The 16,196-nt window shown below is 41.1% G+C and overlaps 1 protein-coding gene across 4 annotated transcripts in view; it reads right to left on the bottom strand.

The window, feature by feature from the left end:
• Positions 1 to 858: 858 nt before the first annotated feature.
• The window catches only part of DYNC1I2 (dynein cytoplasmic 1 intermediate chain 2), a 47,786-nt gene continuing 32,448 nt past the window's right edge, over positions 859 to 16,196 (bottom strand). For all 4 annotated transcript variants that reach the window (XM_060256946.1, XM_060256948.1, XM_060256947.1 and 1 more), the window contains 11 exons: positions 11,972 to 12,061; positions 11,544 to 11,706; positions 11,348 to 11,447; positions 10,619 to 10,744; positions 9,675 to 9,821; positions 8,699 to 8,812; positions 7,284 to 7,417; positions 6,053 to 6,197; positions 4,626 to 4,766; positions 3,500 to 3,625; positions 859 to 1,629 (listed from right to left, as the gene is read on the bottom strand). In XM_060256946.1, the coding sequence (XP_060112929.1) occupies positions 1,516 to 1,629; positions 3,500 to 3,625; positions 4,626 to 4,766; positions 6,053 to 6,197; positions 7,284 to 7,417; positions 8,699 to 8,812; positions 9,675 to 9,821; positions 10,619 to 10,744; positions 11,348 to 11,447; positions 11,544 to 11,706; positions 11,972 to 12,061 (1,400 nt within the window). In that variant the 3' untranslated portion in view covers positions 859 to 1,515. The remainder of the gene's footprint in view (positions 1,630 to 3,499; positions 3,626 to 4,625; positions 4,767 to 6,052; positions 6,198 to 7,283; positions 7,418 to 8,698; positions 8,813 to 9,674; positions 9,822 to 10,618; positions 10,745 to 11,347; positions 11,448 to 11,543; positions 11,707 to 11,971; positions 12,062 to 16,196) is intronic.

The raw sequence follows: 16,196 nt of genomic DNA, 5'->3' as shown, positions 1-16,196 counted from the left end.
TGTTGGGAAGATAAACAGAGGATGGAAGAATCATGGACACCATCTGAGTTCCTTGGAGGAAGGGCAGGATAAAAATGTCCTCAATGAAAAATACCTGCAGGGTGGGATGGGAAATATGGATTGGAACTGGGGCACTCAGTGAGTTATTAATTTGTGGGATTTGCTGCAAGCAGACACAGTGATGACAAGCATAGTCAGATTTCATACAGGACAGGTCCATCAATGGCTTTTAAACATGGTGAATGAAGGAAACCTCTATACTCAGAGGCAGGAAACCTTTGAAACCCAGTGCTAGGAGGCAACACTAGAGGAGGGAGCTTAGCCTTTATGCTTCATTTGTTGATCCTCCAAGGCAACTGGATGGGCAGTGCATGAAACTTGATTAGTTGGACCACTAGGCGCCCCTTAAGTTCTTACTGTTTAAGGAGGCATTATGCCTCTGTCCCTGCTCCATTTCTCTTATGAAAAACGCCCTCCAGTTGCTTAATTCTTAATAGGGAAAAATGCAGACAAAATATCAGCATCTGCCTCATTTCTTTGTCAGATCTTAAAGAAGGAGAGGAGATTATTAGAATGAAGTAATAACCCCCACCCCCCTTCCCTCCCAGCATTGTGGCACTGATTCATATTGTCTCCCGATAATCGCTTCTTGCAGCTATATTACTTCCCTTGATGATTAAAAGCACGTAGCTAGGGTTATGCACACATTGTTCTTACTAAAACTACCTGAGGAATACAGAACAGACGAAAGGCAGCAGCAAGTCCAGCTCCAATACATCCTGCAACATGGTACCTCATCTGTATAAATGACTGGCAACAACAGCTCTTGGACAAAAAAAGAGTCTTTAAGACCAGTGCTCGTGAGAAAAAGGTCATGTAATGTTTATTTATAAAGAATTCTTACCTAAATGGCACAGATTTAACAAAAAAAGAAGTCCAAAGTATCTAGTCGGTGTAGAAAGTTTCTATCACTAAACAATTTGAAAATGTTGTACATATTTTTATTCACGTACATGACCTACCACCGTAGCCTGGAGCCTATTGTGGAATAATTAGGATAAAGGTTACTGTGAAGAGATGCATGCATAACTTAAGCAGTTTGAGCACTATAACCATGACATATTTTTAGAGACCGATGTTCATTGCACAGCCCGTCAGTTTAACTGAGGACGGCTCTTGTTTAGAAATGTACATAAATTAATTTTTCAGAAATAATTCTATGCCGCTGAAAACTGGGACAGCCCAAGTAACTTTAAATATACAATGCTGTTAGTGTTTCAGTAGAACATGTTCCTTGTCAAGTTAAGATTTAAGTAATACGTTACACCAGGCGGATTAAGACTGGATACTTCTGCTAGTAAAAAGCAATTCAGCAAGATCTGCTTCAGTGATCTTTATATAAGTGCGTCAAATCCGCCATTTGCCATTTCATCTTCACTTTCTGCTGCAGGCTAACATATGTGACTACTCTGAAGCCCTCGCTAACCCACTCCCCAATTCACTACTAGATCCTCTCTAAGAAGGAATTCGAGTCGCTGCCTCCTCTTCTGCATCGGCTCTGTTGGCATTAATTTCTGCTAACGTTCGGCCAAAACGTGTCCATTCATCATTCCGTGGAACAGCAATTTGCTGCGGAGAAACACAGTTATAGAGGATCATTAGGAAGCATAAGCATATTAAGTCATTGGTCACGTATTGTGAAAGAGTCAACATGATGGAACTGGGTGCAAGAAAACCAGACTCAAATTTCAAAGCCAATGAATGAGTCATGGACCTTGGGTAAGTCAGTCTCACCCTAGCCAAAACGTACCTTAAGTTCTGAAATAGCTTGAAGGGAACCAGTATTGTCATAATTGGGGCTAGTTCAGTTTCCTTATCAAGTGAATTCTGTGTCATCTCATGTTAAGATGTAAAGCAGAGGAAATGTGAGGAGATCCAACATGAGCACATTCTGCTCCAAGGCCACCATGATTTATGGGACAGTCAACTGAGGGGACAGTCTACTGAGTCTGGGAGGAATGGTGGCTCAGTGGCAGAGCATCTGCTTGGCAAGCAGAAGGTCCCAGGTTCAATCCCCAGCATCTCCAACTAAAAAGGGTCCAGGCAAATAGGTGTGAAAAACCTCAGCTGAGACCCTGGAAAGCCACTGCCAGTCTGAGTAGACAATACTGACTTGATGGACCAAGGGTCTAATTCAGTATAAGGCAGTTTCATATGTTCATGTTCAAGATTTCCCACTATTTGGATCTCAACATAAACGGATAATAGAGGAAAGTCTTCCCAATTACAAAAAATAAACTTCTGCAATAGCAAGGAACAGAAACAGAAGAGCAAAAGCCACAAAAATAATAATTACAAATAACCCACTCAAGTAGCTATTGTCTTATGCATTTCAAATAGAGTTCTTTGTAGGGGACACCTATTTGTTTACCCTCTACCAACAGATGACTGGATTTGGCCACAATTACATTGGAATCCATCCTAAAGAGGCAGGGCAACTGGTGGTCTAGGGCAGATCTACTCTTCTGATTATTGTCATTGGTCCCTCACCAACTGCTGACCTTCGCATGAGAAGCCGTGTGAATGAGCTGCATTGGTGTCAGTGGGCTCTGGCTGCAGGCCAGCTGGGGAACGGCATTTTTCAGGGTTGGGTAAACTAAACCTGAAAATTGGCATTTTCTGATCCCAATATTGGTATGGTATTGGGATTTGGGAAATAACTGGGACTGTTGATTTTTTTTGTTCCATTATACCCTGGGAAGGATTGGGGACCATTCCCCATAGGCTATAATGGAGAATCGATCTGGGGGTATCTGGGGCTCAGGGGGGCTGTTTGTTAATGTAGAGGCACCAAATTTGCAGCATAGCTGCTGGTGCCTCTCCTCAAACCGTTTTCCAACTTTCAAAAAGATTCGACCAGGGGATCCAATTCTATGAGGCCTAGAAGATGGTGCTCCCACCCCCCATTGTTTCCAGTGGAGGGAAAAAAGGCATGTAAAGGGATGTGGTCCTTTTAAATGCATTCTCCAAGCCATGCCCAAGTCCTAAGGGGTAAGTTCACCAGACAGCCTCCTGGGTGAACTCAATGCTTCAAGACTCACTGCTTGCAAAAGGCATGCAGGAAAAAAAGGGCATTTAAGGGCATTTAGATCTGTATTCGGCTTAAGTAATACCTGAAAAATACAATAAGGTATTTTTGGGCTATTTATTCAATTCGGTTTATACCAAATGTATACCCCAACTTTACACATTCCTTTTTTGAATGGATTGTGCAATAAAACTAGTTGCTGACCATGGTGCTCACCACCACTACACTGAAAATTGCATTCATGATAATAAATGGCTCTCTTTGAATGCCAAACATGCTGTTATTTGGATGCACAGCTATGCATTCTTGAGCTGTGAAAAGCGGGTCTGAAAATGTGCCTTTTATCTGAACAAAGTAAAATAATTCAGAGCACATTGCATGTGGCTGTAATTTTAAAATGAAGTTACCTACCTCTCCCACATCATAAATCACTATTTGTCCATCAGAATCTCCAACGGCAATTTCACGACCTGAATTGGTCCACCTTACGCGATTAAGAGCAGGATTCCCTTCCACAGTGATGCTTGCTGTTGGCACCTGTGTCAGTTTTAAAACAAACATTATAGTTGCATCAGAAGTTCTCCTCCTCTGACTTCCCCAGATTTTAAAGCATTGCGTGGACAACATTGGTCAGCCGTTTCTTCGGCCAAAATAACATATGGTGGGAAAATATTCTACAATTTAAGTATTTGAAATTTCTGTGGTACACCCGGTATGAGATGCAGGATGATGATAGGAATTAGAGCTCCAACTCTTCAAAGATGACAGCCTCAGTCACATTTTTTTCTTCATTTGGACAAGATCTTGTCTGTGTATATTTACCTTGAAATGCACTGGCAGAAATTACTTTATTATAGGTACCCCAAATCCTCACCCATACATCACAGACTAAGAGTGAATGATGTTCTGCGCAAAAAGAGAATGGAGCACATCAAATGTGCAGCTGTCTAAAGAACCTGGTGACAGTGCTGCTTCTGGGTTTTGCTTAGTGCCCAGCGCACTGCTGGTGATCTACAGCCTGTGTGTTAAGAGGAGATTCAAGTGCAGGTTCGTGCAGTAATAGTCCAATATGGCAAATGTCTGCTTCGGGTAGCATGATGAGCTACTGGTTGTCAAGAGATTGGGGAGGGGGGGGGATAAAAAGCTACAGGAGCTGAACTTGTCCAATTCTGGGGCCAGGGGAAAGGAAGGAAGCAGCACACCAGTTCAAGTGAGGAGGGTATATAATGCCATTCTTTTTTCTTGCCCTTTAGACGGACCTCTGACCTCCCTATACGAACAGGGGCCAGCTGCTCTCCAGGCTTAATTTGAGAGCAAAAGACTTCCCATACACTAGTTTCAGAGTTGCTCTTTTCCATCAACTGAGTAGGGAGGGAGAGTACGTATACCACACTTGCACTCCTTTAAGGTACTAAAGAACAAAATCTTCAGAGATGGCTAATATTACAACATTTCTATGCTGCCTTTCCACTCGATTCAGGGCTCCCAAGGCTAAGATTTTTGCTGGCTTTGGAACACTGAATATAACTGGCCTTACCTCTGTATCATTGTTGAGATTCCACAGGTCCAACCTGCCCATTCCATCCACGCAAGCAAAGAGGGCAGGGTGGGTGGGTGACCACATCACATCATAAACATAGTCTGAGTTGTCTTCAAATGAGTACAGGGGCTTGTTATTCTGAAAGGCAAAGGGGAAGGAAAACACATTTATAGATCATATTTTTCACAATCCTCAACGTTTTAAGATAACTGGGTAAATTTAGAGGATAACCATCATGCATTGCACTTGATCATCTACCACTTGACACATACCATGTAATTTTGAACACAGCAACACAAAATGTGTTTCAGAGGGTAGCTGTGTAGGTCTGCAGCAGAACAGCCATATTCAAGTCCAGTATCATCACTGGCACCAACAAGATTTTGGGGAGTTGAGCTTTTGAAACTCAAAGCACCCTTTGTCAGATACTTGAATCTCATGGGTCTTTAAGCTGCTAACTGGACTCGAATCTAATAGAAGGTGTTTGCAGGGTTTGTTCCTAACATTATGCAAGGTTTCCCGCTCCAGTGAAAAAAGCACTCTCCCCAACCAAGATATCTGACAGTAATAAAAGCAATCTCGTTGAAGACTTCCTTGATTTCACTGCTGTACATAAAATCTTGAAAGCAACACGGCTCACAAACAATAAGAGCAAATAAAACTTTTTTTAAAAAAATCCTTGAAAGGTATGCCATAAGGGAAGATAACATTTGGGCACTAGAACATCCAGATGCTGGAAATCAAAGAACAGCAAATTTTTGTCATGCGCTTAGAGATTGGGATGACCTTAATGACAAATATGTCAATGTTCAAGCCTTATTTCTAACATAAGCATACTTGACGAATTAGGTTTCCTCAATAACTGTACTTACAAAAAATTGTGAAACCTGACAATGTTTAATATATCTTTTATTTTATCTTCATATATTTGGCAACAAAGAGAAACATGTAGCAAACACACAGTGTAAAAATGTTTTTAAAATAAATCACAGAGAGTTCAAAGGTACCCTTTCCATGAACGTATGGAGTCCTTCAGTGAATTCAACCCAATGTATTTGATGATGCCCAAAATGATAATATGCCAGAAAGCATCTGAGCTCTACAGAACCTGAATGGGTGCATATGAAAGGCAGTATGGAGATTTACAGTCTCATAAAATTCTCCACCCATTTATGAAATGGATAAGGGAAAAGGCTGAAATGTTTAATGTTCACGTTACATTTAGACATAACTGCACTGCTGCATTTCAAAGATGTGTTACAGAGGTGACGCTAAAAAGTACGTTATAGACAAAAATTTGTATCAAGAAACTGGATTTAATATTTACACAACTGGCTTTCATGAAGTAGCTATTCAGACAAATTGACACATCCACTGCTCCAGTCTGGTTAGAAAACAAAGATATATCTGACCCATTTCGATACCTTAGTCGTCCAAAGCTTTACAGTCCAGTCAAAAGAAGAAGTGACAAAAAGATGAGAGAAATCTACAGGTCCAACCGCAGCATGACAGTGGATGCCTGTAATTGGTCCCTGATGTCCTTCAAACATCTCACTGATGCCAGCTTTACTGTTTTAAATACAGACACAATGGAATTTAGTTCCCTTAAACAAAAATATTCACATAGAATACTAGATATATGTTTTTATACTAAGTAGGAAAAAAAGAATTCACCGGCCCATTTCCTCTTCCCCACTCATATGGTAACATGTCTCTACAGAAGTCCAAGTGGAGTAGATTTGAATAAGTGTGTCTTTTAGAGTAAAATAATAAGCTGAATACAGAGAACCAACTGGATTTGGGCTCCTCTCCCATTTTGGTATATTACCTTATGCCTCAAAAAAGGCTTTTCTTAAGGATATAGAAATGGCATGGGGACTTTTCAGACAGAAATTATTATTCTTTTGATCAAGCTTTAGAGTCCTTTTAGTTAAGTGCAGGGATTGGCAGGATTGGATTCAGCTCCAGATATTAAATGCATCTTATACAGAGACATGACAACCTCAATAAAAAGCAATTATGTCTAATTAATTGCATAATTTCTTAAACTAAATATCTGAATTGTTAAGAGTAAGATGTTATCTTTTGTGGGGCATGAAGCTTCCAGAGGATATATTCCTGGGGCAATTTTCAAGTCTAAAATCAGGGGCAATGTATCCTCAATAGTATCAGAACTGATTAAATGGAAGAACTACCAATTTGGGTTAGTTTTAAACCAAAGTGCTGTAGAACACAGGCTGATGTCTGTTTGAGCTGAAACCTGGGCCTCAATTTCATTTAAGAAAGCAATTGATAAGATTCAGCCAGACAATTTCAAAACAGATTGAACAGCAGGAGACACGCTGCCCAATTTAAGATTGGTGCGTGATGCTACTATACAATTATCTATAGAACTGAGAAAGAGTTTGGGATGTTCTGCCACAATTTAAATGACCAAAATGATGGTTCATCTTTATTTCAAAACTCAAAATTCATTCTTCCCCAAAAGAAACTTGGAATACTCTTTAACAGTTCATACAGCGCCTTTTAAAAAGAGCACAGCTCCCCCACAGTATCACCTTCAAGCAGTTAAGAGAACAAATCTTTCTGAACTCATGTTATGCTACAGAACAAGTTGGGGGGGGGCTTTCTGCATTAAAATGGAATTTCATTCACCTGCCATGACGACATGCTGTGTACACAGAGCCCTCCTCACTTCCAACAACAAAGTTATTGACGTCTCCCACAGGGAAAGACATACAAGTGACGGCGACAGCCTTGGATTGCTTATGGACTAGCTCCATGCTATCCTGGGGAAGAAAGAGACAAAAATGAATCCCCCCTCCAGCTTCTCCCCCGACCCAAGAATCAAGTGCAATTTCTAGAACTAGTTTCACAGAAACATTCTTCAGTTTAAACCATTAAAGTGTACATTAAAAGTGCTTGGCCCCCATGGGTTTGTTTCCCTGGAATATAAGAACATAAGAGAAGCCATGTTGGATCAGGCCAACGGCCCATCCAGTCCAACACTCTGTGCCACACAGTGGCAAAAAAATTTATATACACACCCACACTGTGGCTAATAGCCACTGATGGACCTGTGCTCCATAGTTTTATCTAAACCCCTCTTGAAGGTGGCTATGCTTGTGGCCGCCACCACCTCCTGTGGCAGTGAATTCCACATGTTAATCACCCTTTGGGTGAAGAAGTACTTCTTGGAGAAACACACATACATCCCTTGAACTTTTTACAGATAGTGCTCTTTCTTCAAAGCTACTTTACTAAAGAATATTTTAAAAAGATGTGTAAACTGTTCTTCATTGAAGGAGTTGGGGGTGGCACATGTGGTCTATATTAACTTATCCACCCTGTGAAATATGTCAAACTGACAGTTGGTGGCTTGCCAAAAGCAACTCAGTCTTACTGAAGGTGTTTTCAGTCTGAGTCCAGAACTATCCATGAGACCATGCTGTCTCTGATTCTGACAAGTCATACATTTTAATTCTTCCCTTCCTTCAACCAGGCTCAGGACAGGACAAAGACAGTTCTCTGCCTCCCTTTTTCTTTCATCAAAACAACCCCACTGGGTAGGCCAAGCGGAGGGAGAGTGAGCTTTATGGCTGCTGGGCATTTCACCAAAGTATCCCAAATTCTAATCCAACAGTCTAACCCTCCATGAGATTCAGAGAAGGATTTCTGGATACCAGAAAGTTGAACACTAGAAACTTCTAAATCCTAGTAGCAAGCATGTAAGCTGGAGGTGGAGAGTGCTGTCAAGTGACTCATGGCAACCCCGTACACTTTTCCATGCAAGATATGAACAGAAGAGGTTTGCAATTGCCTGCCTATGTGTAGCAACCTGGACTTCCTTGGTAGTCTCTCATCCGGGGCCAACCCAGCTTGTCTTCCAAGGCTGGGCTAGACTGGGCCATCCAAGTCACGGAAAAAAACATTTAGCTAACAACATATTAATTGGTACACATGACAAGTCTACTGTGAAACTATTACTGCAACTGAAGATCCAACTTTCGCATGAGATAGTTCAAACAGATGGCATTGTAGTGTCTGGTATTAACTTTCATTTATTGTACCTGAGGGTGTGAAAGCATGTCCAGGCTCCACGAACAGATCTTTCCATCAGTTGAGATGCTGATGAGGTTATGAGCGTTCTGTGTCCCAACCACATTCACACAGTAGACAGGATGCTAAAACAAAACAGCAGACAACAGAGATTGACACCGTTTCTCAGAATAATTTAGATGCTTCAATGCAAGTCGGGGAAAAAACTCTGTGCATTGCTTCCTAAAACTACCATTCAAGTTACAACAAGAGAAAGGAGAGTATTTGGATACTTTAACCCACTGCTCTCTAACATGGCAGGCCTGATCCCTGACTGGAAGGCATAAAGAACATGGCATAGGATCATCCAAAAATGGGGAGAGGGGCACAAGAGGAACATTGTGCCAAAGCAGGGACTGGAAATCAGTTGACATGGTGCAATAAGGGGACTAAAAAATGCACAACACACTTTATCAATAATCCCCAAGTCAAAGCATAGCTGAGGGAACTGCTTAGCAAGGCAGGCTGCCTGTTAAAAGCAGAGTGTTACTTCTGTGCATTCTGACTTTACCCCAGCAGAACGATGCTCTTGACAGGGGTGTGGCTGGATGATTGAAGGCACGATCCCCTGTCAAGTGCAGATGACGTACAGCACTTGAAGCCTGGAAGGAATACTCAAGACTATGAGAGGGAATACTACAGAACTGAGAAGTGGTATCTATTTTTACAAGGCAAAAAGGGTGGCTAGATCAAGACAAGTCTCTGAAGGGGAGCTTAATACAAATAAGCTTGTGGATTCCTGATTTAAACAAGAGATGCATGTTATACAGTGCTGCTGTAAAAGATTTCTTAACAAAGAACATTCTAAAGAGAAGCAGTCCCAAATAAGCTAACTGCAAATTTAACAACAGATTATTGCTTCTTGCCTAAAGCCTACAATGATCTACATTAATGGGTTAATTTGTGAACAAGCAAGTGCTTTTTTGTGGAAGATCTCCCACCCCCTACCGTGTGAGCAGCAGCTGAAAGGGGGGTTCTCTGAACTGGAGTTCGCTTATTGCTGCGGTTATCCCACAGCACAATTTGCCCTGAATATGTGCCACCGACCACCAGATTGGGATGGAATTTTGCAAATGTAGCAGACATTACTGCTGACTGTAAGGGAAACAAAGAACACACACGTTATTTTTAGTAGGACTATCCACAGTTTTCCAAGTGACATTTAGACCTGGATCAAGAAAAAAAAGAAGCAGATAAATGAACAAGTAATTAAAATGCTAACTGAAACTTCTGAAACTATACAACAGTACAATATTATATGATGACACGTAATTCAGTGCAATGTCGCATTATGGGTTGCTGGATCTTCAGCAGAATGGAACCCTCCTGACTCCCTCCACCCACTGCAGCTGACTGATCTCCACAAAATACTACTGGGTGGGGGGGAGGTCTAATTAAATAAACTTTCAGAATTATGACACTTTCCATTTCAGGTACGTGATAGCAAGTCAGACGTGTACACATTTCCTTTCCACTAATACTTTTTATAGTTTCACCTGTTTCTGCTTGAAACATCTGTTTTAACTTACCTTGCTTTACAACATCAGGCTGTGTACATATTAGATCTTGGTCTAAGATCTTGGTGTACATTTTAAATCATAATTCCTTTAAAAATCTCCACACACTTAGCACATGTAAGACTTCATTTTTATATAATCAGGATAAGAAATCCAGCACAGTACTTGTTTCAATAGGCTGCTATACATGAAACCTTTTTTAAAAAAAAAAAAATGAATAGATTCTTCAGCCGTCAACTTATGTTTGCAAGTACATGCAGTTTAAAGTTCATGGCTGCCCAATGAAATCATGATGTTGACAAATAGAAGGCAGCTCTTGTCCAGATTCATCAACATGAAACCCCAAGCCCAACAAGACAGGAATTCACATCTTACCTGGCAGTGAAAGACATACTCTGGAGTTGTTTTTTTGTATTTCATGTTCCACACAAGGGCCACCCCATCAGGCTCATGAGGTGCATCTTCATTGTTATTATAGGAGGCAACCAACAGCTCTGGATACTACACACAAAAAGATACCAAGTATTAAAATGTAAACTCAATCCAATGAAGTTTAACCTGGGGAAGTCTGCTTCATTATCAGGGCATACGAGACCACCAGACTTATTACTAACACTAAAGGCCCAATCTGCTAAAAGCCCTTATTACTGACACCTGAATACTAAAGGAACCTTTGGACACAACAGTGTTTCATACTTTGGTACATTTGGGGCTGCGCCAAGTTCTTAAGAACATAAGAGAAGCCATGTTGGATCAGGCCAACGGCCCATCCTGTCCAACACTCTGTGTCACACAGTGGCAAAAATTTTTATATATACACACACACTGTGGCTAATAGCCACTGATGGACCTGTGCTCCATATTTTTATCTAAACCCCTCTTATAAGGACATAAGAGAAGCCATATTAGTAGCTCATATTAGTCTAGGACAAGGTTCCTTGAAGTCGCCTGCTGCATAGCCTTTTCTTTCCACACACTGAATCAGGCTCTGAGAGTTCAGTTTACAAAACCACCACAGATAGCACAGCAGGTAAAGGAGGGGAAAAAAATCAATCTGCTAAAGGGCTTCTACGGGAAAGGCTTCCAACAAGGAGCTTTCATTACCTGAGATGACCAGTCCAAGCAACTCACAACCCGGTGCTTTGACCAGCGTTCATCAAAAAACTGCCTGTTTAAGGACAGCTTAGCACCTGCCTGAATTTCCCTGCAAAGAACAAACAATGGAAGTGGGCGGACGTAGGATCAGTTGCCACTAAGATCAAAACAACACACAGCAACACATTTCAAACTCCCATATTACCCCTCTTTGTCTTCCAAGTCTCGCCCACTGTAGTCAAAGAAAATGTTAATTTGCTCAGAGAGAGCTCTTTCTACAATCCGTGTAGATTGGTCAAAGAAGCTCAAAAATTCTTCAGAATGCAAAATTTGTTGTTTTTCTTCTTCTGTCAGTTCATGAGGAGCAGCTGAAGAAGGGGAAAAAAGCAGATTTAGGATTTTATTTTTAACTGCCACAATAAAACCAATGTGATTTATTTTAGTGACTGTAATGGCTTTAATGCTTAAGTTTAATGCTTAATGCCTTAGGTGCTTTAGATAGTGACTGGAGTTCAAATTTATTCTTTTTAAAACTGTAAGGTAAGAACAGTGCGTATTTTTAGTGGGGACTCACAAAGTAAGCTTGAATTTAAGAAGAGAGCTCTGTATTATTCTAAAACAAGTGTTTTGTACCTTCTTCCTCCTCCTCTTTATTCAAAGTTTTTTCTTCTTCAGGCTCGACTGGTGGTTTTTGTACCACTGCATCCTCTTCATCGTCCTCATCTGAAGAAAGCAAAGTTGTCAGCAGCGTTCTCGCCACTATGCAGAGATGTTACAAGTAAAATACAGTTTTACATGTATACATCAATTAACTGAACACACACACACACACACACATGTACATACATCACGTATTCCATCTAACTCTGATCTTTTTCTAGAATGGCATGGTAAAAACAAGGACTTCAATGATCAAGTGGGAGAGTCTACTACGCAGTTTTGGCTGCATTTTCTCAACAGACCACCACCAACAAATTCCTAAAGCAAAGCCTCCAAATATTCAGAGCTTTCAGTTTTGAATTCCTAACCTCTTCCCAGTGTTTGTCATTCCAGACAGAACATGCAACCTCCACACAGTTTTATGTAACATGCTGACATATTAATGCTGCCGAATAAAGAGAATCCAAGTATCTTAAGTAGCCCACAGAGCTGCTACTTCCTTGTGTTATGAAACCATCAGTGTCTTAATGCCGCCCCCCCCCCCCAAAAAAAAATGCAGGAAAAATGGCTTGCATTAGTTTTCAGGATGTTAGTCGGAAAGGCAAATCTTGCCAAAGATAATAGCGGGCAGATTACATTTTCTTGTACTGTCATTCTAAATGCAAGTCTCATTATCGGGATCATGTTTGTCAATGAGCATTTTAAAAGCGGAATGCGCTTTCCTTAATTGCAACAAATATCATGAAGTGCTAATGTTGTGGAATACTGAGAAGGGATATGGCTGGGGTTGGGGGAGTAACTAGGCTCCGGTCTCTGAATGATGCAGCCCAGAACACAGCTCCCAATTACTTAAGTGTTCCAGAATATGAATCTCCTCTGCCTTTCCATCCTCTGCTTCCTAGGGTAAGTTTCTCAAAAGACCTTTTTTTTTTTAATTGGTTCAACAGCTCTGTCATCTGCCTGCGAGAGAATGGCAGCAGGAGCCTGCAGCATGCCTCGTCGCAAGTAATGAGGCCGGATTCAACAGACACTTGTTTGTTGCCGCCATCCCTGTGACCCACGTTCAAAGTCACCTATGGGAAAAAAAAGACATCCAAGTGGTCAGGAGATGGGAACCAGCTGCCAAGCCATGGTCCCAGCAGCCAGGCCAGCTGACTAGACAGCAACAACCAGATGGTACTGCTGGGATTGTCTCTCCCGCTTGGAGGTGGCAATGGGATGGCACAGCATTTTTCTGCCTGACTGCTTCCAATCATGTTTTTTCCCCCCTCCAATGGCAAGCCTGTGCAATTACTAGCTCTCCAGGAGGTCTTCAGACAAGCCTTTACCCTGCAAATAAAAATACAGCTTGTAGGGCCTACCAGCTGCCAAACCACACACATAGTGATAGGCTGAAGCAGGGAAAGCTGGGAGGGGGGTGGTGGTGGAAATCTAACTCCATCGTGTAGGCAATAAAAATATAACCGTACCTTAAGGAACAAATGCTTTAAATGACACTATATAATGCACACAATAATACAAACTCCAACTTAATCAAAATGATAATGACGTATGCCAATCCCGCATTACACGAAATGGAGCGATTTTTTACGTTCTGACAAGTTTACAGAACTAGGATAAATGGCATGAATGATTTCAATATATGCTCATACTTCTGAACCAAATGGTGAAGGTTAAAATCTTTCCTTTCAAGGGCCTCAATCAGCCACAAAGGAAAACAGTAATCACTGTCTTTTCAGCCAGCCCAACCGCATTTGTCAGCCCTTTCTCCGTCAATGCAGCCAGAGCAATCAACCTGCCAAACATTCAGAATGGAAAAACAATCTGAAAATACAGGGTATAATGCACCTGCCAGTGAAAATGGCCATTTCAAGAAAAGCTAGTGATCTCAGTGACCCTGCTGAGGAGGCGGTGGTGCAAAGGGGAAAGAACGCGTAAAAGAATTCTTAGTGATCTCCACTCTCTTGCACACTGACATTTCCTTACAAAGCATGCCAATTACAGCTTTTGTGCTGCTTAAAAAAAAAAAAAGAAAGAAAGCTTTTTTGGGGGGCAAAATAATCACACAGAGAAACAGAAAGACACTGCTCCTTTTTAGATGAATTTGTACATACAATGGACTATTAATCAGAAAAACTGGATAACGGAGCGACTTTATGCTGTGTCCCTCAAACAAAACTGGATTTCGCCCTCAAGCACTGAGGTGGGGAAAACTGATAAACGTTTAATTTTCATTTAATAGATGCAACATTGTAAACAGTAAATTACAAGGCAATGACTAGATTAAAGAATTTGGTTGAATTAAGCATAGACTCCCCCCCCCCCTTTGTATGCAGGCTCGCAGCAGCAGTAGACAATGACACAGAGTTACAAGTGTGAATTCCCCTCCGCCTAAGTTGTTTTGGGTTTTAATGCCATCAATTAAAACTAAAATTAAATTCCAGTCGCCCAGCCCTGCCACACCATCCTGATTCTAAGTACCATTTTCAGTGACAGGAGTCAAATTCTTGTCAAATGCAGATAGCCAGCCCCTTAAATGCAGAAGTGACCTCTTCATTTACATATATTACAGAGAAAAGATCTTGTAGTCAGTTGCCCCTCCTTTCTCGCATTTTTCAATGGTGATGGCACATATTATGCAAATGAGATCCAAATTCCTTCTCATGTGAGACTCCATGTTTGCTGTCAGTCCCTAAGAATTACTATTGTTGCATTTGAGTACTGGATATGTTATAACGGCAATTACTTAAATATACATTAGATATTCTGGGGCAGTTTCTCATCTCTACTTAAGACACCTTGTTTTTAGATGTATGTATGTGCTACTGTACAGATGACAGGGAACTTTAACCCTATCATGGTTCCATTAGATCGCTTAATAGCATGCTGGCAAATGAATCACACTCCAGAACAAAAAAAATCTACCTATAAGATAAGAGTTACAGTCCAGTAACACTTTAAAGACTAACAAAATTTGTGGCAGGTATGAGCTTTCAGGAGTCACTGCTTAGAATAGAAGTGAGCAGTGACTCTTGAAAGCACATACCCTGCCACAAATTTTTGTTTGTTTTTGAGGTGCTACTGGACTCTTGCTCTTTTCTGTTGCTACAGACAGACTAACACAGTCACCCATCTTGATCTATGACAGAGTTACTCTGCAGTAATATACCTCATACCTTGCCTTTATCTACTAGCTAATGGGAAAGGACTTCAAGGTAATAGGATACATCCATGCCACATTTTGGAACAATCCACCACCAAGGCACAAAGCTTTCTTCTCTCTCTCTTTTGGGTTCACACACATTGGTTGGTCTTGGTATCCCACCAAAATCTGTGGTTCCAACACCACTACGCCTCATCTGACACGGGCAAGGTACATGGATATCACCACACTCAGCATTGTCAGGAATCTGAAGTAGCAAAGATCCAGTGAGTGCATTTGTAAACTACTGATCTCTCCCCCTTTTGTTCTCCATGTTCAGTCCATCATCAAGCTTTAGCATTTCTCTGTATGCAAAATCACTCCGTTTTCCTCATGAAAAACTCCGGCTCATGCTTTGCTTATTTCTCACCTAGCCTACAGTCACTTCCTCTCTGGCCTTTTGCTACCACACTTCAGCACTCTCAAACTCTTATTTAATGTTCTACCACTAAAATCATTTGCCTCTATCAATGTTCAGATAATACAATGGCTTTCCTTGTATGTGTATACTGGCTTTCCATCTCCACCCAGATCCAAAACAAGCTTCTGGTCTTTACCTTCAAAGTCCTCCACGCCCTCCAGCCTTCTTTCTCCTCTCTGTCTGACACTGACTTCTTCAGTTATTCAAGCTGCTCACATAAATAACTGTCTTCTCTACCTAAATACCTACAGCCCCACTTCCTGAACACCTACACAATGCCTCCCTCTCAATCTTTCTTCAAAACTCACTTCTTCCATAAAGTCTTTAGTACGATCCCTTAACTTTTATCTTCTTATAAACTATGTATGTGTAACTAAATTAATGGTGCTGTATGAAAGTGAGAAGAAAAGTCTGTAAAAACAGAATGGTTAAGACAATAAAAAACCCCATGCACTGGCTTTTAACTTTAAAATGAAAAGATCCTGATCATGAAACTCCTGTGTCATATGCAGTTTGACCCAAGCCCAGTTTTAAACTGTGGAGTTGGAGCAGGATTTATCCTTTTTAATCACTTT

This window comes from Heteronotia binoei, chromosome 16 (genome assembly GCF_032191835.1).
Source record: "Heteronotia binoei isolate CCM8104 ecotype False Entrance Well chromosome 16, APGP_CSIRO_Hbin_v1, whole genome shotgun sequence".
Classification (NCBI taxonomy): Eukaryota; Metazoa; Chordata; class Lepidosauria; order Squamata; family Gekkonidae; genus Heteronotia; species Heteronotia binoei.
The sequence above is the reverse complement of the archived record's forward strand: the minus strand, read 5'-3'. Positions and strand labels throughout refer to the sequence as shown.